Below are 26,343 nucleotides of genomic sequence, written 5' to 3'. Positions count from 1 at the left end.
CCGGGATTAAAGACATTTATACGTAGGTGGATCGATGAAATCTATGTTTTGCAGGATCCTAAAAAAGATAGGATTTTCTTGTGTCTAATATCCATGTGGTGCAAAGAAGTACAATACATGGAAGTCAAGGGAGACGAAATGAAGCAGATGAGTGGACTGACCACACGAGTGAAGATCCACTGAAGAGATAAGTACATTTGTGTAGTTCTTTTTTTTTATAACGTCAAGTTGAACACATATATTTCAAAAATGACACAATACATGTAAGCCACAGAGCGAGTAGACAACATAAGACATGTGTACAAGGTAACAGTCAAATCAGCACTGAGTCCAAGTCTAGCGGCCACTGGCTGGCTGGCTGGCCGCTCAGGTGGCGCGGCTGCTGCATGGCTGGCAGACAGCACCGCATGTAGAGGACACAGAGGACACGCGTAAACTGCGCGGCGGCACTTTGAAAGATCGGCGAGTCACAACATATTTATTCCCCCTTTTTTTAAATTTTTTTAAATGAAAATGACCATTGTAAAAGAGGAAAATGGTGCTGAATCCATGCAGGATTGTGAAAATTTGTTGCTCTCTGAGGACTTACAACATGCCGATAAAAACGGAAGATGAGTCATTCAAAGAAGCGGATCAAAGTCTTAATCCATCAGAATGGGAGATGTCAAGACACAAAATCAACGTTACAAATGATGGAACAATCGTTAGCTTTAAATCAAACAGTAGCAGCACACTTACAAGCTAATGAGGAACAGTTACAAAACATTAATCAGACGGTCGCGGACAGTTTTCGGGTCATAGATCAGAAAGTGTCGCATCTCAAGGGAGTGTTAAAAAATTGACAATGTCTTACTTTGGGGTAATAAACTTCGCAACAACGTATCAAAGATAGACAAGAAACTTGGCAGGGCAGAAACAAAGATTTTGGTGGTAGAATCTAAAGTGGGAGAAGTAAAATGTAGTCTGAGTAATAAATTTCAATCTGTAAGAAATGAACTGGTCACAGGCAAAGAGAAAAATGCAAAGTGTTTTGTTAGTGTTAACAGACAAATAGATACAGTTTGTGTAAATGTAAAAGCTATGGCTGTAAATCTTGAAAGTAGAGTAGATTCGAAACTAACTGTTGTGAATGATAAAGTGGACACTGTAAAACTCCAAGAGGTTGAAACTAAGACAAACGTTAGAGAACTAAAAAGTACAATATCAGAGATAAATCATTAGTTTAAATTACTTAACAGCGATGTAGCTAACAAAATTTTTTCTATGAACACATTACCTTATTATCCAACATTCCAGTTAAAAACTTTTCTAATGAGTGTAGTTTGCATCCTGCCGACTTTCTGCAGAGTTGTAGGGACAACTTTCTGCATAATATGAGTTAAAGTTTGAAAAAAAATTTTGGAGGGGGAATCTTTGTCATAGGTCAATCAAACTTTTTCTGTGGACATGTCTTATGCACAATTTGAAAGAGAGTTCTTAAAATGGTTCTGGCCTGAAACTGAACAAGCCAGGATAAAGAGTTCCTGAATGGACTGAATTATAGGGAAACACAGGGGACTACAAAACAGTTTTGTAAAGATTAATTGAAGAACTTGTAAATTTGAGTAAACCCTTTGGTGAGCTCACACAGATTGATGCTTTAAAGAGAAGATTGCCAACTGATGTGCAACGAGACCTTGTTTATGGACCAGATAACAACATTGGATAATTTCTAAATTACATGGACAAACTAGACAGAATCTTAGGCAAAGTGGGAAAACCACAAAACTATTTCAGTCACACACAGAGAGGTGGGAATCATAGTTGTGGAAATAATTTTAGCAGAAGGGAAAACAGTAGGTCTAACAACCACAGTTTTCGTCATAGGCAACAAAATAGTCACAATAATAATAATTTCAATTCAAGGGAATAATCTGGGAACAACTTGAACAGAAATAATAACATGGAGTTTGAAAACAGTAATAGGAATGGGCATGAACATAGTGACACCAGGAGTCAAAATTCTAAGGGAAGTCATGAAGAAAAAACTAGCATCCACTCCATTGTCGGTCCACAAGGTAGGGGTGAAAAGCACAGATAATAAATGGACAAACACCAGTGACTACACTGTACCAAAAGATACATCTGAAGTAATGAGTAGTTGTCTTATGAATGTGTACTACTCTATAAACACAGTATCTGTTAAGAATGACACTTGTTCCTCTTCTAACACTAAAAATGCAGGTAAGAGGAATGAACACACTGGTTGTAATAAAGAGCCAGAGGAAGTAATTGACTTAATTGAATTTTGGAATTGAAGCACTGATGAGGGAACCAGATGAGCAAATTGTTGACATTGATTTAATGAGTAAAGAAGTAAATACACTTGGGTGTGAAAGCAACACTAAATTTTCAGGAGAGAGAGGTTGATGATTGTAGTATTTGGGGAAAATGAAGATTTAATGGTACATGATGATGGTGAGAAATACTTTGTTTGTTTGAAAGAGGAAATGGAAGCATTAGGTGTTGTGGGATATACTGATATTGTGCATGTAGTAGATATACCCAATGATTGGTGGCAAATTAGTAATCATATTATTGTTGAACAACTGAAGGACAAATACCTTAGTGGCGAACAATGTTATACTGATGAAAGTGTTTGGATTAATGAAATTATTCATGCAAGTGACAGTGTTCATGATGTGTATGTTAATGTAATGACAGTAGGTAATACAAGTGACAGTAATATAGGTAACTGTAACTCAGGATGTCATTGTTTTAGTGAAATTGCAAATGATTTGTTGTATGAATGTGTTCAGTCTGAAAAAGGTGATGACATATGTAATTCATTCATTAGAGTAAAAGTTGGTACCTGGGACGGCAAGTGCCTTATAGAAACAGGGAGTCAAGTGTCGGGAATATCTGAAATATCAAGCAAAAAGCTGAAGTGCGAGAAAGAATACTTTGAAATGCCAGTCATTGGGGTGAAAATAAAAGGTGCTACAGGAAAATGCAGTAAAACAGTTAAAAGTCAAACTTTGTTATCTTTTACAATTGAGGGAGTCATCTTTACACTTGGATGCCTAATTATACGACGACTCAGTGAGGTCTGTATTCTCGGGATGTCATGGATTAAAAGTGTAGCTGCAAGATTTGACTGGGGTGGGCAAAAACTTATCATAACACCACCAAATGGGGAATGTATCTCCACCAAGTTTGTCAGACCTAATACAGTTGTGTAACGATAAATTTAATCCTATAAATCCTGTAAAGGAAAAAAGATGGGTTGACAAAGACATACCAGAGCTAGACTTAAGTAGACACTAAGATTTCAGAAGCTAGTGGTCTAAACAATGGGCAAGAACAGGAACTAGAGTCTTTGTTATGGGAATACAGTCATGTCTTTAGCAACATTCCAGGGAAAGTTAGAGGCTACTAATGTAAGTTGCTAGTGAGATGCTATGATTTGTTTTCCATAAAACTGTATGGTGTGCCCATTGCAAAATGTACAGCAGTTGAGAAAGAATTACATATGATGGAAGCATGTGGCATTACTGAAAGGATTATCAGCGCTTATAAGAACCCATTGGTAGTTGTGTCAAAGAGAGGTGGGGGAGTCAGAATAGTTCTTGACTCCAAGCCTGTAAATAAAATCTTACACAGGGAAACAGACCACCCTGAAGACATCGATAAGCTGTTGCACAAGTTCAAGGATATGAAATTAATGTCAGGTCTAGACTTAACCTCAGGCTTTCACCAAGTGCCCCTGACACCCGACTAGGAAATACACCGCTTTTCTATACAATGGTTGTTGCCATTAGTATTATGTAGTCCCTTTCAGATTGAACGCATCGGTAGCCAAATTTATTAGAGCTTTAGACCATGTGCTTGGGCAGGAACTTGTATCCAAATTAGTGATTTGCGTAGATGACATTTTAGTAACTAGACAAGATTGGAATAAACGTGTTGGGCTTTTAAGACAGGCATTTGAGAAACTTACAAGAGGAGGAATGACAGTGCAAATTTGCAGTACCTCAGTTAAAATTTTTGGGACATTTTGTAACAGAAAAAGGAATTTTGGCAGATCCAGACAAAATTAAAGCTATTTCTGAGTTTCCTATACCCTGTAATAGAAAACAACTGAAATCATTTTAGGGCTATGTGAATTCTACAGAAAATTTTTAAGTAAACAAAGCTTAAACAAACCCTGTCAAAGTAATTTATTAAAGGACACTGTTTGGATATGGAGTAAAGATTGTCAAGAGGCTTTCGACAAAATAAAAAAAGAACTGAATAACCAGAACCTATTGCACAGACTAGACTTCAATTTACCTTTCTGTTTACATACTGATTATGGGTTAGGTGCTGAATTATTTCAAGAGAAAGAAATTAATAGGGAGGTAATTCATTGTACAATTGCGTTTGCAAGCAAAATGTTACTGAAGCATGAGAAAAACTATAAAGTCACAGAGAAAGAGTTATTAGCCATACAGTGGTCATTTTCACAATTCGGGACCTATTTACTAGGACATAAGGTAATAGTGTACTCCAATCATAAAGCCTTAAGCTATTTACACGAATGCAAGCTCTATCATAATAGGCTTACAAGATGGGCATTGTATTTACAATACTTTAACTTTGAAATTAAGTATATTAAAGGCATTGACAACATGGTTGCAGATGCTCTATCAAGGCTACCAGGATGAGCTATAACCATGACACAAATTGGAAATTAATAAAGAACTGTTTAGGGAAAAAGCACTATGAAAAATTAGGCAAGTACTATAAGGTATTTAAAGGTACTCTATTTAGGACAACTGATGAACACTCGGACAACTGGAAGCTATGCTGGCCTGAAGATGAAGCTGAGAGGTTAATTAGGTATACACATGAGAGCTACGGTCATTATGGCATTCCAAAATGTATGCAGAAATTACAACGAAATATATACTTCTACAATATGGCCAAGAAAGTTAGAAAAGAATTGTCAACTTGTGACAAGTGCCAACAAGTCAAAGTAAGTAACAGAAAATATCAAGGTGAAATGCAAAACATTACTCCTGCACAACCTCTATACTTAGTCGCTGTTGATTTCTATGGGCCTCTTCCAAGGAGTAGGAGTGGCCACTGTTACATTTTTGTCATGGTGGATGTATTTTCTTAACTAATCCAGTTGTATCCTGTCAGGAAAGTCACAGGTAAAGAGATAGTTACAAAAGTTGAAAAAGACTATTTCTCAAACATCGGGAAATCAAAAGTGATCTTGTCTGATAATGGTTCACAGTTTTTGGCAAAAGTTTAGAAAGCCTTTATTGATAAATCAGGAATTAAACATGTTCAAATATCTGTATAATCTGTCGTCAAACCCAGCTGAGAGGTATATGCACAAGATTGGTCGTTTATGTCATACATATTGCAGTCATAAACATCCTACATGGTACAACCATGTACTGGACTTTGAAGATGTCATGAACAGCTTACAATATACTTCCACAGGATTTTCACCTTATGAAATTATGTTTCATCTAAAATCAGACAACATTATCACTGAACTCGTAGAATTTCCACCATGCACAATGACGACTATGTGTGATCGTGAAGCCATAGTCAAAGAAACCATGATAAAACAGGGAGAGGTTAGAAAAGACAACATGATAGCAAGATCAAAGCAGCCAAGTTTAAAGTTGGAGATTATGTTTTAGTAAAATCACATGGGAAATAAAAAAATGTTGAATTCTGAAATAAAGAAATTCTTTGATATTTACACGGGTCCATTCAAGATTGTGGAGAATCCACACCCTAATGCATACCGGTTAGTGCATCCTAAATCCAGCAAAGTTCTCAGGCTAAGGAATATCGTTTCATTGAAAATGTATAAACAAAAGGGGAAAGACAATTCTGAGAAAGTTAAAAGGTGACTCAACATAAGCTTCTCACTGGAAATTATGAAATGTTGTGTATAAAAATTGACTGATTTTATGATCTAGTTTTTTGTCCTTGAAAATGTTTATTAGTTCTTTAAAATGTATTTGCTGTATGAAGTGTTTGCAATTATTTTCTTTATGTGTAATATGCTCATCATGTTAGTTCTTGATATTTCTATATGTCTATTCAATTTGAATGATATTTGATAATTTGTGAAATTTTAGCTTGTGTAACATTCTCACACTACACTCGTTGAGACATCATTTAAAATGTAAACCACTAATCAGTGCTAGATCTGTCTCATAGCAATTAGCAGTTTTTTAATTTTTTATCTTAAAGGAAGATTCTTAATTACCACACACCTAAGTTGTTGAAATGTCAGACTAAACAAGGGGGAGAATCATTTTAAGTAAACAACATGAATTACTGTATATTTGTTTCTCAAACACTACAAAGCATAGGCAGTAATACTTTTCTGATTTCATATACAAATGTTATCCTAATACTTTCAACCCACCATGACTCTACTCTTGCACTTTTACTGTGAATATGAACTGTTGTAACAGACTGACTAGCTTTACTTTTGAAAACAATTTAATTTTTTTGTTTATCCTTGGTGTAGGTGTTATAGTTTGCGATAAGACATTTTACACCCAAAATGTTAATGCATTTGTATTACAAGTTTATTGAATTTATTGTTAGTTATAGGATCCTTTCCAGACCAGTCCATACCTTTGTAGTATTACTCAGACAGATCCTGTAAACTTCACCCACTAGATGAACATTACCAGAAGGATAAAAATGTATCCTAACCATGTACTTAGATACAAACATTATGTAACTAAAAGGCGATCTCTGTATTTTATTTTTAGATAACATGGCATTATAATCAACGAAGCAATACAGATGACTAAGCTGTGGAAATGGACATGCTTCAGTACAAGCAGAAAACAAACCTATTAAGGGAGGTCAGCAAAGTGCAAATGGACAATGTGGCACATTACTGTGAGTAGTGAGTAAAGTGGTCAACAAAAGAAAGTAAAACAAACATATCGTCAAAAGTTACTACCTTTTAACGGTTTAATGTGAAGTGCTACGACATTATAGACTCATCTAAGTGAAAATCGAAAATCTTCTTTGTATTTCATTTACCTTAAAATGAACAACTGGATGTTTTCCTTCACTTTGTGTAACACAATTTCAATGTCAAACCTCATGTAATGCCAATTGCTATGGGCGGAAAGTTAGTAAAATTCAAAGAAAACAGTTCAATTAAAAATTTAAATGTATTTTAAATCATATTCTTGGCAGTTCCATTATTCTGGTGTCAGAATTTTGTTTGCATGTTCAAGCTTACAAAATTCTTGGGGGGCTATTGTAATGGAACTGACCAATAGAGCCCATTTTGTTATGAGATATTATACACTAATTAAAGTTGTTTTCAAAAAGCATTCGCTTAATATGATGTTAGGGTAGGTGTTGTGATTAATGCAAATTTGAAAGAGTGTATATTTAAATTACGACTTTTATTATTTCTGAAAGTTTGACTTATTTATATGTACAATTTTGTCACTCATATTATTATTGTCACTGAATTATCCTTTATCCTATTTGATATTTCATGTAACTTAAAAATGCAGTGTCAATAATCGATACAGAAATCGTAAGTTCTTTTCTGATATGACTCTGTGATCTTTGGTCAGCAATGTGATTTGGGCCACTTGTGTTTTGGCTGCGGTTGAGAGCTGTTGTTTTTATGTGTGTTTCTTGACAAACGTGTGGTGTCCACAATGCACATGGTACTTTATTTTTGTGATTTGAGATTGTGAAATTTACTAAATAACTTTCGAGCTTAAAGTTCTAACAATAAATGTGTGTTTTTTCTAAACAAAAAATCGTAGAATCCTGCTTCATGATTTCGGTAGTCTGGTAATAGTCAAAACCCGTACCTCTTTCATCGCCTAGACAATGAAGCCACATGTACAAAGGATATTCAGCAGCATCAAGATAAGTGACATCATGATCATTTCTACAAATTACTTTACATTCATTAGCCACACCATAATGGTGTCTTTAGGGAAATAACTTCGCATCATAGTAGAGAGGGTCCATGATAATTCCTCCAATTACGAACGTAACTGAATTGAAGGCATGCTCCTTGCAGTATCCTCCGATGTGGTACGACCTTGCCATGGGGGATGGTTAACAGTACCGCAACTGTAGACTGCTGAACTTGTGCAGTCGTGCACAATGAACAGTGCGGATGGTGTAACATGCAATTCAAACTGTAACCATAGCGTTGCAACTCACCTGCCATTGGTAGCTGACGCCATTTATGTTAAGATGGTTACAGTTCCATCTATTGGTCAAATTTTCGTTTTTGGGCTCCGCATCATTTCCCCTTGCATTAATAATATGCTGTTCAACTTTGACATCATTCTGAGCAATGGTTTTGTCTCTCAGTGTTTTGGACTTGGAACTTTAATTACGGACACCCTGTATTCTACTCTGCATGTAACTTGTGTAGCACATGGTATCAAGGGTGTAGCAGAGTCAGGAAGGCAAGAATTTTGTAAGGTACATTAATCTCCATGGAAAAGAAAGTTTTTGTTAAGGCACTACAAGGATACAGGCATTCAAAGAACAACTTCCTGATGTCTCCTTGCCACCTGAAACTGTTGTTACCCACTGGGGCATGTGCTTAGCAGCAGCAGAATATTACACTACGCATCTCCCAGCAGTCCAGAAAGTAACTGATATCTATCAGAGGACGCCTCTGTATCTTCAACAAAACAATCACTCAAAAAGTTCCCTCAACCCAACAGGTCTTGGCTTATATTAGAACCAACTACACATTTATAGTAACAATTATTTCCAAATTAGAAGCCTTAGAAAGACGTATCTATGAGGACATTTCCTTGCCACAGGAAGTTAAAATGAAAATTAATGAAGCACAAGGTGAAGTGGGAGAAAAAATGCAAAAGGTTTAACAGAATATTGGCCTGAAGGACTTGTGTGCAGCAGCATTCTTGGACATACAGAAAATCCAGGTCCCCAATTTGCAGCATTCCTGTCCAACATGTATCGAAAGTGGAGTACATCCTGTCACATCTATTGATGTAGAACGTTCATTTTTTCGTACATAAATACTGTCTGATAAGGCCTATAGTTTTTCTGTGAAAAACCTAGAATAGGTTTTAGTTATTTACTGTGAAGGCTACTATGGTCTGAATGAAATCACTGGTTTATCTGGCATTTTTAAAATTACATCTTACCCGTATTTCAACATATGACTATAGGTGTTTCATGGTGTACTTTTATCCTGGGAAAGCTAAAAATATTTGTGACCAGTTTGAACAGTAAAGTTGTATAATGTTTGCTTTGTTGTGCAACTGTGCAATTTTCATTTCCTTGTTTTTAAAGAACAACACTATTCTAAGTGTCAACACTGTGTTATTTTACATTATGTTTAGTTTTCCTGCATAATACTTTTTGGGCCTATTTTTGGTTTCATATAGCTTAAATGAGGTACTGAAAGAGCCCATTTTAGGCATATAAAATACAATTTTTACAACCTAAAAATCCACAGCCTTGTGAGGAGGCTCTTATGGGAACACTGAACAAAATGTGTGCTGAGTGACTGAATGACAGAATGGTGTCCACAGATGGTTAATGGAACTTAACTACTTTTCTTCTTTTATATTTTGGTCTCTGGTTCCATGAGCATGAAGCTATTCCTCTTTTTTAAATTTGAAAATCTCTCAAAACCAACTGTTTAAATAAGGATGGTGAAAAATGTAACTCTGTAGCATAGTATGGGCAATTCAGCAAGGACAAGGGTCTGGCAGTGTGTCTATGAGTTTGAGGACCATGGACACACACTGAGGTGGTCTGAAGTAAAATGGCTGACGGCTTCCTGATACAAAAGTGGTGCCGAGAACTGCAGTTTGGCATGGAGAGGAATATCATGCAAAACAATACATTTTGTACACAATGATTATCTTATTGCTGCAATATGTAAGAGACAGATGGATGACATAATCCAGACAAACATTTAAGGAGCAAGCAGGACTAAAATGTTGTGGAAGGTGAAGAAGTCTTATGTGAAGAACAGCAAATGATATAAAAACAGAGGACAAATTAAGTGTGGATATGGAACCATTGGACTTCAGACAGTACAGAAGACTGATGGAGTAATGGATAGCACTTTCAAAGATCATGAGAGTGTTATCAGGAAACAAGAAGGAATGAGGGTCAAAATTTTGGAAGAGTAAAAGCATGCTTGCAGAAGTAATCTGATATGGAACTCTTCACACTGTCGTGAGCCAAAGCAGCAATTGAAGAAAAATATGAATAAATCAACTAACTATGGATTTCTTAAGAGAAAAGTGAGCTTAGAGAAGAGAGGATGTGTGCGAGAGATGGAATTAGGTGGAGGCAAAAGAAGAAAACAACAGCACAAAGCAGAGCAGATATTCGCAAACCATAAAATAAGGATTGCCTTAGCTACACAATGTAAACAAATATGTATTAGGCAACGTTTAGCAAATGGGCACGAAAATAATTTCCAGGAGTCTGTAAGAATAAACATAGCCTGTCTCATAAAGATACTGTGACCAGCTTTGCTTCTGGAGATTTATTTTTGGAACTGATAATTTACACTGCAACAGGAAGGGAAAATGATTTCGTATTTCACTACATGAATATGTTGTTGTTGTTGTTGTTGTTGTTGTTGTTGTTGTCTTCAGTCCTGAGACTGGTTTGATGCAGCTCTCCATACTACCCTATCCTGTGCAAGCTTCTTCATCTCCCAGTACCTACTGCAACCTACATCCTTCTGAATCTGCTTAGTGTATTCATCTCTTGGTCTCCCTCTACGATTTTTACCCTCCACGCTGCCCTCCAATGCTAAATTTGTGATCCCTTGATGCCTCAGAACATGTCCTACCAACCGATCCCTTCTTCTACTCAAGTTATGCCACAAACTTCTCTTCTCCCCAATCCTATTCAATACCTCCTCATTAGTTACGTGATCTACCCATCTAATCTTCAGCATTCTTCTGTAGCACCACATTTTGAAAGCTTCTATTCTCTTCTTGTCCAAACTATTTATCATCCACGCTTCACTTCCATACATGGCTACACTCCATACAAATACTTTCAGAAACGACTTCCTGACACTTAAATCTATACGAATATGATAAGAGAGAGAGAGAGAGTAATGTGTATGCATACCTACAATCTTGACTCCTTCACCTGTACGTAGCCGTACTACCTGCATCTTGCTGTTGTGGCCAGACTTCGCTGCCAATACATTTTCAACACGTGTCCACACACTCAGTACAGAACCTGCCAGAACATTGTAGGTACGCCTTCGGAGGCCAACTTCACAGTCTAAGCCGAGAGTCACATTTTTGCAGTTTCCACGCCTGAAACAATCACAAATGAAAAGTTAGTTCTTGAATAATGTCAGACTAAATAACCAATTGCTTACTAAGTTCACTGGTTTAACCAGGTCAAAAAACAGGTAGAGTAAATAACAGTAGACTATGAACAATTTCAGCAATGCTACCTAAAAGTTATGAGAGATATCAAATAAGCAGAACATTTCAATTTTTCATTCCTTTTACATAGCCAATGCCTTTTTTTCCTTTGCTGTATTATGCACAGCTTGTTACACAGCTTTTGTACTGAAGTGAAAGTTATGGGGGAAACATATTGGGTAAGCCCTTCAGTAAAGGTCAAAAACATTGACCACTTTGATTAAACAATGGAAACTCCAGGTAGGAATATCAACATTGTATGAAAGGACAAATTGCTTCTTACTGTAAAAAAGACACGTCAAGTTGCAGAGACGCACGATTAAAATACACTCACAAAGCAAGCACACCTCATGCACACATGACCTCCAACCCCACCATCTCGGACTGGAATGCAACATCACATGGGATGCAAGCAACAATCTGGAGGGTTGGGGAGGGTGAAGGAGAAGGGGAAGGGATAGTACTGTATGGGTGGGGAGAGAGAGAGACGAACACTGTCTGGTGGAGTGTGCAGGGATTAGACTGCTAACAGGCGCAGCATCAAGAGGTTGAGGGGCACGGACTTGGGGAAAAAAAAGTAACAAAAAAGGAGAGGAGCAGTAAAAGACATAAGATGCACCGGCAGAGAGCTACAAATAAACGGGGTAGGAGATGAGAATGGGGAGGAGATGATAGGCCAGAGGGGGTAGAAACTGTTGGATGGAGGGTGTGGAGGCAGTATGTTACCGTAGGTTGAGTCCGGGATAATTACGGGAGCGGAGAATGTGTTGTAAGAATAATTCCCATCCGCACAGTTCAGAAAAGCTGGTGGTGGAGGGAAGTACCCAGGTGGCTCGGGTAGTGAAGCAGCCATTGAAATCAAATGTATTATGTTGAGCTGCATGATGTGCCACAAGGTGGTCTGCTTTGCTCTCGGCCACGGTTTGGCAATGGCCATTCATCCTGGTGGACAGCTGATCAGAAGTTGTACCAATATAAAAAGCTGTGCAATGATTGCAGCAGAGCTGGTAAATGACATGGCTGCTTTCACAGGTAGCCAGCCCCTGGTGGGGAAGGATAAACCTGTGACAGTACTGGAATAGGAAGTGCCGGGTGGATGGATTGGGCAAGTTTTGCACCTGGGTCTTCCACAGGGCTATGATCCTTGTGGCAAGGGGTTGGGATTGGGAGTGGCACGGGGATGCACTAGGATGTTCTCGAGGTTGGGTTGGCGACGGAACACCACTTGAAGAGGGGTGGCAAGTATCTCGCGTACGATGTCCGTCATTTCAGGGCACAATGATAGGTAATGAAAGTGCTGACAACATTTCAACCATAACATAACCGGCAAGTTTATGTACATGACCTTAACCAAGTTTTCCCAGAAATATGGCACCATTACAGCTGTTGAGGTGGGAGTCTATAAAAGCACTTGATTACAAAGTTAACACTTATCTTCAGCAAAATTATTTCATATGTGAATACCACACAACACCATTTAGATCTCAAGTGTAATCCTGCAAATCTGGAATGAGGTCTCAAAGTGTTAGGTACTAATTAATCATTCCGCAAACAGAATTGCAAATAGCTGAAAAGTGAACAGGCTCCAGCTTTGAAAAAGAACAGGCACTCACCAGTAGGCATGGGAACACGTAGTGACTGAGGCGTCATACTGTTGTGTCCAGTGGGACTGTGCATCATCCGTAGAAACCTTTTTGTACTTTTTCTCTAATTCCCCTAATGTCTCTTGGCGCAGCTATCACAGAAAGTACATATTAACAGTTATGTTAATTTTTCAAATAAAATGTTTCTAATTTATTTGAGACCACAGTATACCTGTAATCCAGTATTGGGCCTGTAAATGGTGTAGAATTGATCTTTTGCCTTCTTGTCATTTTCCTTCTTTCCTTTAGGGGTCCCTACTGCAACAGCCAAAATTGCCGTCTGCTTATTGTTCCTTATCTGAAATGGTAAAGAGCAGGATGTGAATGAAATGCAACATATAAAAGTGGAGTGCACATTAAACATGATACTATTGTTACAACAGAGCACTGACCCTGTTTTACATTAGTTATTTTGTTAGTATTCCAAGCAGTAATATCCTTTCACAAACCCGAACAGATGCTCATCTTAAATACTTGTATATATTTCAGACCTAAGTTTTATCAGTTAATTTTGCTATGTTGTTCAAAGAACAGAATCAGATTTGGATTTTCTCTCTCATGTAGGCTACAGCCTATATAATAATAACCAAACAACATCCGCAACCCAAAATCGATAATTCTCATACATTCTTACATAAGGCATGACGTGAGACCTGGTATTACTTGACATAATGCAAGTTATGTTCATGTTACACTATTTGGAGGAATATTATTCAAGCTGCTTATAAGTTGTCTGTTAACTACTTTCACATTCCATAGATCATTCTGCACGATAGATTGTAATGATGTGGAACATTCACAACAAAAATTAATTTGTACTATGGCTACGTGCTGGACATTTGCAAGGTTTTTTTTTAATTAATTGTTTATTTGTTTGTTTGTTTGTTTTTAATATACAGATGTGAGTTAGTAATTTCCATCCACCACTGTTTCAACATTACAATAATAGAAATTCTTCTACAGAACAAAAGGGGTTGTCATTTTACTTTTTCTGTCTGTCAGACACTTTATATCAATAATTTTGATGCGACTTCTGAAATTTTCCCGGCGTATTTCTTCTTCTAATAATTTCCGGGTATGCAGCCGGATCCCGTCGACATTCTGCCACGATATTTCGGCCCAGAGACGTCCGGCCATCATCAGGTGAGTACACAACTACTGAAGAGCCCAGGTGCAGTCGCGGTATTTATGCCGAGTCTCGCGCATGTGAAATGTACTGGCATCCTACAGCGCATGCGTCAGGTGTTGACATGCGCAGCATAGCCGAGTTGTACGTGCTGCCCTCGGTGGTGAAAATAAAAGTTCATCTAGTCATTGAGTATCGAATGACATTGTCAATTCCGCTGTGATTGTATGATTTTAATAACAGGATTCCAATTTTTATCCAGCTGAAAGCCGTTGTCACGATTTATAAGATTATTGGCAAGACGTATTTCCACTGATTCCTTGATTACGGAATCCCAAAAACCGGAAACCGGGGATAAAATTTTTGTTCCATTGTATTCCATTGAATGTCCCAATGAAATACAGTGCTCTGCTACTGCCGATTTTGACGGTTGCCGCAGACGGGTGTATCTTTCATGTTCTATACATCGTTCATGGACAGTTCTTGTCGTCTGGCCAATATATGCAGAACCACATTCACAGGGAATTTTGTAGACGCCTGCTTTCTTCAGTTGTAAATCGTCTTTAACGGATCCAACCAGGACCTGGTTCTTTGCTGGTGGACGGAAGATAACCTTGATTTTATTTTTCTTCAGTAATCGGCCTATTTTCGACGACACATTCCCGGCGTATGGAAGGAACGCAGTTGATTTAAAGTCGTCATCTGCGTCCTCAGTGCGTTGCTTCTTGTTATGATAGTTGCGCATGGCCTTCCTTATTTGGCGAGAAGTGTAGAGAAGGAAGGCCATGCGCAACTATCATAACAAGAAGCAACGCACTGAGGACGCAGATGACGACTTTAAATCAACTGCGTTCCTTCCATACGCCGGGAATGTGTCGTCGAAAATAGGCCGATTACTGAAGAAAAATAAAATCAAGGTTATCTTCCGTCCACCAGCAAAGAACCAGGTCCTGGTTGGATCCGTTAAAGACGATTTACAACTGAAGAAAGCAGGCGTCTACAAAATTCCCTGTGAATGTGGTTCTGCATATATTGGCCAGACGACAAGAACTGTCCATGAACGATGTATAGAACATGAAAGATACACCCGTCTGCGGCAACCGTCAAAATCGGCAGTAGCAGAGCACTGTATTTCATTGGGACATTCAATGGAATACAATGGAACAAAAATTTTATCCCCGGTTTCCGGTTTTTGGGATTCCGTAATCAAGGAATCAGTGGAAATACGTCTTGCCAATAATCTTATAAATCGTGACAACGGCTTTCAGCTGGATAAAAATTGGAATCCTGTTATTAAAATCATACAATCACAGCGGAATCGACAATGTCATTCGATACTCAATGACTAGATGAACTTTTATTTTCACCACCGAGGGCAGCACGTACAACTCGGCTATGCTGCGCATGTCAACACCTGACGCATGCGCTGTAGGATGCCAGTACATTTCACATGCGCGAGAATCGGCATAAATACCGCGACTGCACCTGGGCTCTTCAGTAGTTGTGTACTCACCTGATGATGGCCGGACGTCTCTGGGCCGAAATATCGTGGCAGAATGTCGACGGGATCCGGCTGCATACCCGGAAATTATTAGAAGAATCAATAATTTTAGTTGCGGCACTGTGCACATCTTCTTGTACTAAAGACAACCTTAATGTGGAATAATGAATGCCATTTTTTCTTTCTGGTATTATAATTATAAAGTTCACTGTTCCTTTTGAACTTTAGTGGATTATTTACAACAAACATCATGAAGGAATAAATGTACTCTGAAGCAGAAGTCAAAACACCTAACTCTAGATGTCTATGAGATAATTGTGGGTGAGCATCACATATTATTCTTACAGCACCTCTTTCAACAATGAAGAGTTTCTTTCTTAAAGATCAAGATTTGCAATGATTCTCAGTGCAAATGTGGCTGAACTCAGTTGTTTCGGGAGTTCCAAAATGTGCTTTTTCCAGTTTAAATTCTCATTGATATGGACACCTAAGAATTTTGAAGTTTCCATTTATTTATTATTTTCTCTTTGCGTGTTGCACTTATCATTGGTGTAGCACCCCTAGATGTGCAGAACTGAATATGTCTCTCTTTAAAACTGCAGGTGAGACAATTTGCAGAAAACCATCAATGGTACTTTTGAGAACACTGTTTACCATTTCTTCTGTTTCTATGTGCATGCTTGGACTGATTACAATACCAGTGTCATCTGCAAAAAGAACTAATTCTACTAGTATGTTAGATGAAAGATCGTTTACATGTATGAGAAAACAACAGTGGACCCCCGACTGAGCCTTGGGGAAGCCCTTACACGATTTCTCCCGTCAGAATTACGTCCCCAGACTATATTGGCTGAATTAATAAGTACAGCTTTCTACATTCTTTTGGTTAGAATACTTTTGATTCACACAATCATGTCAGGAATGTGAATGAAACAGTGCATACCAATCGAAGATTGACTGTATGAGACATTGCAGTGGAATGTAACATTTCAGCTGGATCATGACAACAGACTGTCACAGAAAATACCAACAGTCGATATTTTATTACTGCTCGTAAAATTTGGTGACAGAACATGTAAATGACATTCTAAGTACAACAACTCTTCTGCAATACCATTAAAACAAGATGAGCTTTCATTTTTGAGAGAATGTATAATATTCTTAATTTCAGAAAAAAGTAGTTTATGATATATTTTGACTAAAGTTCAGTCTTGATCACATCATGTATGTTTTAATGATACAGGTAACCGGTTTCGGTTCTTTCTACAAAACCATCATCAGACCTATGGCTCCTTAGGATGGTAGGTGACTGCGTAGCAGCGAGGAGAGCTCCGCCTACCATCCTAAGGAGCCATAGGTCTGATGATGGTTTTGTAGAAAGAACCGAAACCGGTTACCTGTATCATTAAAACATACATGACGTGATCAAGACTGAACTTTAGTCAAAATATAACAATTAATTGATCACTGCTTTCCAAAAATGTTTACCAAAATTAGTTTACGATACATTCATTGAATTTTATGAGAGTTACTTTTTCAACATACTGCTGTGATTTTTCTCTTGAACTGTTACTCCCTATGCTTTCTACTATATCTAAGAAATGATTATTAAATATGTTTGCTACTTGTGACCCGTCATTTATAGTCCTTCCATTCAGTTCAGAAGGATGTTATCCTATTCTGTGGCTGGATGTCCTGTCTCTCATTTCACTACATTCCACTTAAGAGATCTGTTCAAAAAGTTTGGGAACATTAGAAATTTCGCACCAATGGTGTGTTGGAGCGAAATGTGGTTGGCATCCTTACACACATCTGTGTTTAATATGTACTGACGGAAGTTTCATTGTTGTATGTCTGTCAGTTATTTTTCAGTGCTGTATTGGGTAGAACGTTGTGTTGTAGAGTTTGCAAATTTCGAGATGAAGAGTTAGAGGGGCACCTTCTGTCTGAAACTCAAGAAAATCTTTACAGACACATACCAATGATGCAGGAAGCCTACGGTAATGAGTGCTTAAGCCGTACTCGGTGTTACGAATGGTTCAAATGGAAGTGGCCAGACAGAAGTTGAAGATGACCATCATTCAGGGCCTCCATTCGAAGTCTGCTAACAACGCTCATGTCAGGAATGTGAATGAAACAGTGCATACCAATCAAAGATTGACTGTATGAGAGATTGCAGCGGAATGTAACATTTCAGCTGGATCATGACATGAAATCCTGACACAGCATCTTGGAATGCATTCTGTTGCCACCAAGTTCATCCCAAAGCTCATAAGTCAAGACCAGAAAGACCTTCGCATCGCTATCTGTGAAAAGCTTTAGGATCACCCATTAGAAACCCCATTGAAAGGATGAAGATCGTCAACGACAGATGAGATAAAAGAAAATTCGCAGATGGCGCATCATGTGATCCAGCAAGAGGCATATCAAGCCTACTTCTGAAAGTGGAAACAGCTTTGGGAGCAGTGCATCAATTGTGGAAGAGGGTATTTCGAGACCATGCACAATAAGTAAAAGATAAGTGCAGAAAAGATTTGTGGACAAAGTTCCAAAATTTTTTGAACAGATCTCACAGCCTTTAGTCTGTTGTCGAAATTATCGATTTCTCACTTTATGTGCATGTTCCTCAATTTTTTAATAACCAATTCATGTACTGTACACAATTCTTGAAAACATCTGTCCCGGAGTTATTAATTATTCTAAGTGATTTCCACTGAGGAGTATCCATATTAGAAGGCACTACGTTATTCATCCTAACTGTATATCATGATCAGAGGGAGCATTTGTTACTGGGTGAACGATTATTTTCTTGCTTTGAGCTTCACCAAAGAAAACGTCAATTACGGTCCAACCTTCTTTATCCATTTACGTTGCAAAGTTAACTATGGAGATCAAATTGTAGGGTCCAAATAAGGTTTCCAGATAATTTTTCCTATCAGAATCCTTTAGAAAATCTACACAGACGTCACCACAGGCTATTAACAGCTGCCGGTACAGCACAGTAAGGAATCCAGATTCCTTGCAAACAGTTCCAAATTTCCCATTGGGGATCCATACAGAGTCACAATTTAAAGTGAACTATTTTTCAGAATTAATTGACAAGCACAAACTTCTGTGTGAAGATCACTACAAAATCTACTTGTTTCAATATTTTTGAACATGTGTTCTTTCTTAATGTATGTAGCAACTCCTCCTTTTCCCATACTAGTTCTGCACGAGTAAGCTGCTACAATGTAATCTTTTATATGTAACTTATCTAACCCGGTGGTTATGTGGCACTCAGACAGCACAGGATCTCTCTCATTTCAGAGGTCTCTAAATTTTCCAACAATCGAGAAGCTCTTCTTAAGCATTTCATGGGGCTTTTTTGTTATTTTGACTTCTTCCAAAACAGGGTGCCTGAATCCCAATTCTAACCCAAAAATGTTGCCCCCTGACACCAGTAACCACAGGGATCTTGCTTTATGTGGTGCCCCCCCCCCCCCCAATATTATTTGCAAGAAACTCAACCAACCTATCTTTCCCCCTCATATTCAGGTGTAGGCCTTGTCTAGTATACCCCACCTCCCAAACTGCAGCAACAGTCACTGCACTCATATGAGATTTTATGTCAGTCAGCAGCAACCTGTTCATCTCCACGTACACACTGCTCACAGCAGTGTTAACCCAGGTCTGGTCATAGTGCTGCAGAACCCCCATAAATCTCTCATTTGTGCAAGTAGCTGCTATTCCTATTGCATCCAAGCTGCCCCTAATGCTGTAATTACTGTTCTTAGTGTGGCTGTTGCCTGCTCCCTTTACTACAATAACCAATCCTCTTTGCTAACATCTCTGCACAAATTCCCTATACCCTCTGTCACATGGCTAAGTCTAGCATTTGCCTTCACAATACTTGTGACCTGGTACCCTGCTCCTAATTTGTCCTTTTCCCACAGTCTATAAATACCAACCCCTCTCTGACTATCTTAAGGCAACATCTGCTCTTATCGCACATTGCAACACACATTACACGCTTCAAAATAGAATTAAATTGTCTAACACACTGTACAATACAGCAATTTTCACTATTTATGAGCTGCAAAAATTAGGCCTACAGGTTAGCACTTCAGGTGTATGATACAACGTAAAAAATTAATTAGTTTCACCTACAAGAATTCGGCGCTCACTCAACTGCAATATCTGGTAATTAACTTAATCACAACAGAATGTAACTTTAATGTACACAAACTGTATGTAAACAAACTACTGGAGTGAAGAAAAAAATCTGTGTATAATCTGACAGGGACTCTTATGGGCACTGGGCATTCGGTTTTAGCAATTTCAACTGTTTCTCAACATTCAACTGTAAATTATCTATAGAGCTCATCTTGATAGTAGTGGGGGAATTAAATCAGGCCAGTACTTCTGGATCATCCTTCGCGAAGGAACATTTAAAAATGGAGCACTTCTACTTCGCTCTACAATTACTTCAGTACACTGACAGCCTTTACGCATGACTAAAATTTCTTTGTGTTTTGTCGGATCTCTTTTGAAAATGTGAAAGGCCCCTCCCAGCATATCACAATAACTACTTTTCTTTTCTCTCAACTGAGCTATATACCAGCCATTAGCAGTAGTTTAACCACAGTTTTTAAAAACTGATAATTTATACAGAATAATATTCATATAATTAATACACTTTGAAATATTAAGTATTTTAAAATTTGTAATTCATAAACTCAACAACATTCAGTTTTAATGCTAGGTTAAAAATGCAGAATTCCAAGAGATTTTAAGAAATCCCTTAAATTCTCTGTGAGTTCCTCAATTTTTCCAGGTGACATGTAATTCCCTGAGAATTTCAGATTTTCCAGAAGAAGCAGTACCACGTAGCAAGTCAGTCTGAATATTACCTGCTAGTCAGAATGTTCTTCACTATGAACACTTATTTTAAAGTTATATTTTGTGCACGATTAAATGAGTCTACTGGACTTCATTTTGCACTGAAGATGACCACTCTGTGATTGAAATTGACACACAATACTAACAAAACTGTTCAAAATTTATACAACTGTCACTGGAGTTTCCCGTGTTTGCAATACTTCTTGTGTGGTCACGGTGCATAAATTTCCTAGTGGAATCCAACTCCCCTAAACGTTTAGACAAACATGAGCTACGCTGTCTTTTAATATACATGGCATATAAATGTGTACGTAAAATCTATACTACTATACAAAGAAAAATAGTCGTCTCGAAAAGATCTTGATCTATTTATGTGAAATTGTTACACGCTGCTCTAATAAATCTTCTGACAAACAAAGGCTAAATAATTTTTCAAGGAACAATGCACAAGTTTTCTGTTAAAACAAACTGCGAGAAAGAAAATGCTGTGGTGAGAAAATGTGTCGTTTCGTTTTCTTTCTTGTAGTCAGTTTTAACTAAAATAGCAGGACATTTAAATGATTAGACAGACTGACTGTTCTTATATATTCTTTCTCCTTGCATATAATTTTAAACAAAAATTGTACACTTAACATTTTGCCATTTTGTTTTCTTCCTCGCACTCAGTTCTCACAGAAAATAGGACACTTGTATTTACGGCTTATCAGTTTACGATTAGAACACTACTACTGAATCTGTATCGTCCGAAACTTTGTAATGCTACCTGCTTGCAGAGAAAAACTATGCGAAATACTGTCAATCCTCACAGATCCAGCAGGAGGAGATGTCTCTCATACCCCGGTCACCAATGATTCCAACCAATTAAGGATTTGTTGGCAATAACAATAAACAAAGCTCAAGGTCAGAGAGAGAGAGAGAGAGAGAAGGACAGAGAGAGGTGGGGGGGGGAGGGGGGAGGGGGGGGAGGGAAGAGAAGATGGACAGAGTGACAGGGGAGGAGGATATTAAGACATATATCCAAATCCCCATACGAATTTAGCAATTGTGGGGCATTGCTGGGTACGCTGGTAATAACAATATTATTTAATAATAATAAAAAAAATCAGTAACAACATGGACAGAAGAAAGAGAAAGGCAACATGGGGAGAAGACGTACTTTAGAAACAGGAAACAACAAAGACATGAGTTGGGAGCTGTCACATGATCTTGGGCAAATTGAAGATAGTAAAATCATCATCATTATTAGTAATATAATTTTCATTTGTAAGGCTATTGCCATTCCCTCCTCCTAAGGCAACCATGGCAACTGCTATGCAGCACTTTATCAATCCCTTCACTGCAGATTCACTGAGATTCGGTGCCAGGCAGTAACCGTAAACAGACCCTGCACAGATACTGAGCGTTTCGTTAACTTGCACCCCCATATGCACAATCTCCCTTAAGAAGCCACTTCCTGTAAAGCTGTCGCAAGTGAGCCTTAAAGTGTCTACTCGCAACATCTGTTACTAGAAATTGTGAGGTCATGCCACCAGGAATTATCATCAATTCTGTCTAGTTTACTCCTTAACTTCCTGGGTAAGTTGTCCACTGGAAAAAATCCGGCACTAATATAATCCATGTGTTGACCAAGGAACCCGATATTCTGTTCCAGACAACCTTCAACCAATCTAGCGTGAAGTCACTGGTCGTCTATCCCTTTTCTTGGCAACTGAAGATAAGGGACATAGGCAGTTTCTCTACCGATAGGGTTTTCCTGCAAAGAATCGCATACAGGGGCAGCTTCCTTCTATCTGCCTGTGCACCCAGGATTACTGCTGTTATTTTGGCTGTATCACAGATATAACTTCCAATAGGAAGAATTTTAATGGCCTTCACACTGACAGTAGCATCTGGCAGCATATCAAAATAAACTGGCAATAGATCGGCGTTACCCAAACGATATAGCAAATAGTCGTGCAGTTTTCTTAATATTGATTATATGATGCAGGTAGGCAAATATTTATTGCCAAACACAGTGGGTATTCCCCAGCTCGAGTCATTCTGTGTCATAACGTAACCCCCCCCCCCTTTCCTTATCGTCATACATTATCCAGTACTTGCTTCAAATTGCACGACACGTGCTGTTGGAAAATTCCTCTTTATCTCCTGCACCTTCATTTGGGTTATTTCTTGAGGCATTGGTAAGGCTTCAATGTGCTTCTCTCACATGTACTGAACAACTAGCTGGTCCAATTAATGGAATGTTTCCTGCTTCAATCCGCTGGAAGTTTGACGAGTAGAACTGGTGTTCTCGAATTTATTCTTCTTCTGATGGCACCTATGGCCATTTGCTACTGTGACACCAAATTTTCTTTCAGCTGCAAAGTTGTTTGTGGCCCATACTTCATGAATCACCATTAACTTAACGGAAGACAGGGAAAGACAACGTGGGGAGAATATGTACTGCAGAAACAGGAAGCAACAAAGAAAGAAGACGGGTTGGAAGCTGTTAAGTGATCCTCGTTGGTCAAGTAGAAGTTAAAAAATCATCATCATAAATAATATCATCTTCATTTGTACGGCTACTTCCATTCCTTCCTTCCGAGCCAAATGCAGCATCAGTGTTGTACCATCAGTGTGTAACAACTGTAAACCATGAATTCGTAGATCCACATTTGTCAAACAAGTCACAGCCATGATTTTGAACCAGTATTTATTGTTAGAATTTACCGTTCTTACACTACTGACAATCTAAGCAAAGGAATGACAATAAATCCTACTCTTGGCTTCCTACTGCAGAATCAACAGAGAACAGACAGCTTTGGGATAACATCACACTTTATCATTTGCTGTCTACCTTGAAGTAGCAGATTTAATGCCATTGTTTAAGCTGATGTTTCATTTGTCGGGCAGCATTTAGAGCATTCAGAGTGAACATATTTATGGTAAAATCAGTTTGTTTCACGTAGAAATGTATGAAATTGTGAAGTACCTGTCCATTTGTCAAATCAATTCAATTTCAACTGCAACTGGATTTGGGCGAGCTGCTGTTCTGATGCTCATAAAAAGCTAGGTATATGGGTCGCGTTCTCACAGTCAACAGCATGTTGAAATGTGTTGCCCGCTCGGCACTCCTCTCCCAACAACCACCCTAGTGCTCGGCCGAGTCAGTGTCACTGTCGACACCCCAAACCTTCTGACATAGTCAAATTAAATCTGTCTATAACCTTAATTACAAAAGCTTCACATCAAAATGTAAGATGACCACTATATTTAGTTGTTACACAGCGTAAAAAAATGTTGGCATCTTCGACAGTAGCTCAATCTGTGAATGTAAGACCACCTCGTGTTTTTCCAATGAGGTATTCAGGAAAAAAACCTCAGCTTATAAATAGGTAAATACAGTATTTCTGTCACAAGCTGGCTTCCAACCTATATGTTACCATTAACTGCCACAGAAAGCATTTAGTACTGTGTTGCAGGTTATTTCATCACAACTACCAACTACAGAACTGTAATTAGCTCGTCGACTGCTGTGAGGTCAGCGGAGTCTCCTCTGATGAAGACTATACAACTGGTGAACACAGCCATTAGTCGACAAAGATTGTCTCTCAAGTTCTCGGTTACATCAGGGGATGAGTCCAGTGACTGATAGAAAAGGCTGTTCGCAAGTTAGTGCCAACCCAGATACTGACTCCTGCCCATCCCTTGCTGCTATTTCATGAGTTCCATCGTTCGCTGTACATTTGAAATTTTCTTAGACAAAGGAATTTCTCTGCTAAAGATTTTTGATGTGGCGCTAAAAAGGAATATTACACACTGTCGTCATATGCTTTGTCAAAGTTCAAGATGGCGGACAACAACAACTTGATGTTATGCACTGCAGTTGCTTGTACCACAATTGCATTATGCGTGCATCTGGAAAGATAGGAAACACACTCGAGTGAAGCTGTGGGTATTATGGCGAGATAGAAAAAGATTCAGCAAAACTTGCTGCGAGAGCTGCAAGTGGAGGACGTCAAGTCTTTCATAAATTACTTTCCAATGGATGAGAGTGCACTTCGTTATTTGCTTAGTAAAGTTGCTTCTCATATTACAAAACAGAATACTCACTTCAGAAATGCTATTCGTGCAGAAGGCGAGATTTGACGAATTTCCCTATTACATTGTCAAAATTCTTTGACATAAATTTTTGAAGTCTCAACTTTGACAATGAAATATAGTGTAATATCGGCCTAAGAGACCTATGTTCTCGTGCACCTGCTTTTCTCTGGCAGACTCTTTTACATGTGAAGTGTCAGAAAGCACCTGACTACCTGTGGTTAGTGGAATGAGTTTGGTACTGAGTTGTCCCTTATCTCTGCCTCTCTTGTACGGGCCTTTACACCTACCACTCACAAGAGAGTTTACATGGTGACAGGTTCCATATTTTGTGGAGAGTAGACACTATCACTATCCATGGGGGGCAGGGGGACAGTAGTCTCTCCGGAAACAACCCACCCCAAATAAATTCGTTCCCAGAGCAAATTTCAATCTATTTACAGTAGTAAGGGCGATTTCCAGCGGCTCACAAAAAGCAACTACCTCATACCACGCTCAAGAACAGTGTTCGCAGTGGGCCACGTTGTGGCTAGTGCAATGTCTCATAGTAAACAAATAATGATGTACTTTGGGATGCTCTGTCAACTTGTCATTTCCATCTTATGCAATATAATTTGAAGACTGACTGTGTCATCACTCTTTTCTGTTGTCTTTAGGTGCAGTACTACATGTACTTGTTCGCCCGGACTCCGGCCGGACTGTGAACTACAATCAGCGTCGTGCCGTTATGTATGGCCAACTGCAAGTTCAAATCCCGAAGACCACTGTGCCCTTCAAAACTCTTGTTTCTCAGAGTGTGCACCGATATTTTACAAAACGCACTTCAAAGTTCTGGTGGCTGTGATGGCCAGTGCGATATCAATAAACTATGCCCTCAAGCCCGAGCCTCATCTAAACTGAAATCCCTGTCCCTGCTTACTAGATATATATATTTTTAAATAGTGTCCTTAATTATTCTGTCCCAGAACCTTCATATTTACACCACAATATTAGTCTCATAAAATTTCATTTCACGATTCTATTTGAGACAAAGCACGAGAACAGCTCATTTGTTCGTTCATTTTGGTCAGGTGTATCACTGATGTTCCTTGCATCTCTCCTCGACTGTTCTAATAGTCTGCCACCTGAGACATGTCACATTTGTGCAGACTGCAGTATACACCCAGGTTTCAGAAGCCTATATCTTTTTCATGTTACAAAGAAGACTATCTTCTCTTTGTTATCAGGACTGAAGTACATAGTAGCAGTCTACCGATTTTTCCAGATACTGGCCTAGTATAAGATAGATAAGCAATTCTCTGTTTCTCTGTCTGAGTCTCAGCTTGTTTCTTGGGTGTCCTTTATTTTGACCGCAACAGCCACTCAATCTGATGGTCTGAATACACATTCCTTAAGAATACAGGTTGTACACTTCGTAATTCTTCGGCGAGACTCTCCTTGTCTGAAAGCGTTTGAGCTCTATTAGAACAGTCGAGGACAGATACAAGAAACATCAGTGACATACTTGACTAAAACAACCGAGTGAATCAGCTGTCACAGAGTGCAACCTCGAATAGAATCGATAATTCTGAAATGAAATACGAGGGGACTAGTAGCGTGGTGCAAACACTGAGTTTCTGAGTCAGCGTAACAGAAGAGCCTTATTTAAAGAAAGATGTTGGAAAG

At 38.6% G+C, this 26,343-nt stretch overlaps 1 protein-coding gene across 4 annotated transcripts in view; it reads right to left on the bottom strand.

Annotated features, from left to right (window-relative positions):
- Positions 1-26,343, bottom strand: part of LOC126204419 (protein strawberry notch) — a 264,401-nt gene that overhangs the window by 27,433 nt on the left and 210,625 nt on the right. For all 4 annotated transcript variants that reach the window (XR_007540499.1, XM_049938805.1, XM_049938806.1 and 1 more), the window contains 3 exons: positions 13,263-13,388; positions 13,061-13,182; positions 11,140-11,333 (listed from right to left, as the gene is read on the bottom strand). Coding sequence is in view for 3 of the 4 variants with exons in the window: in XM_049938805.1 (XP_049794762.1) it covers positions 11,140-11,333; positions 13,061-13,182; positions 13,263-13,388 (442 nt within the window). In the remaining variant the exon portion in view is untranslated. The remainder of the gene's footprint in view (positions 1-11,139; positions 11,334-13,060; positions 13,183-13,262; positions 13,389-26,343) is intronic.

The sequence above is a fragment of the Schistocerca nitens genome, chromosome 9, assembly GCF_023898315.1.
Source record: "Schistocerca nitens isolate TAMUIC-IGC-003100 chromosome 9, iqSchNite1.1, whole genome shotgun sequence".
Lineage (NCBI taxonomy): Eukaryota > Metazoa > Arthropoda > Insecta > Orthoptera > Acrididae > Schistocerca > Schistocerca nitens.
Note: the sequence above shows the minus strand (reverse complement) of the source record. Positions and strands in the feature narration are given on the sequence as shown.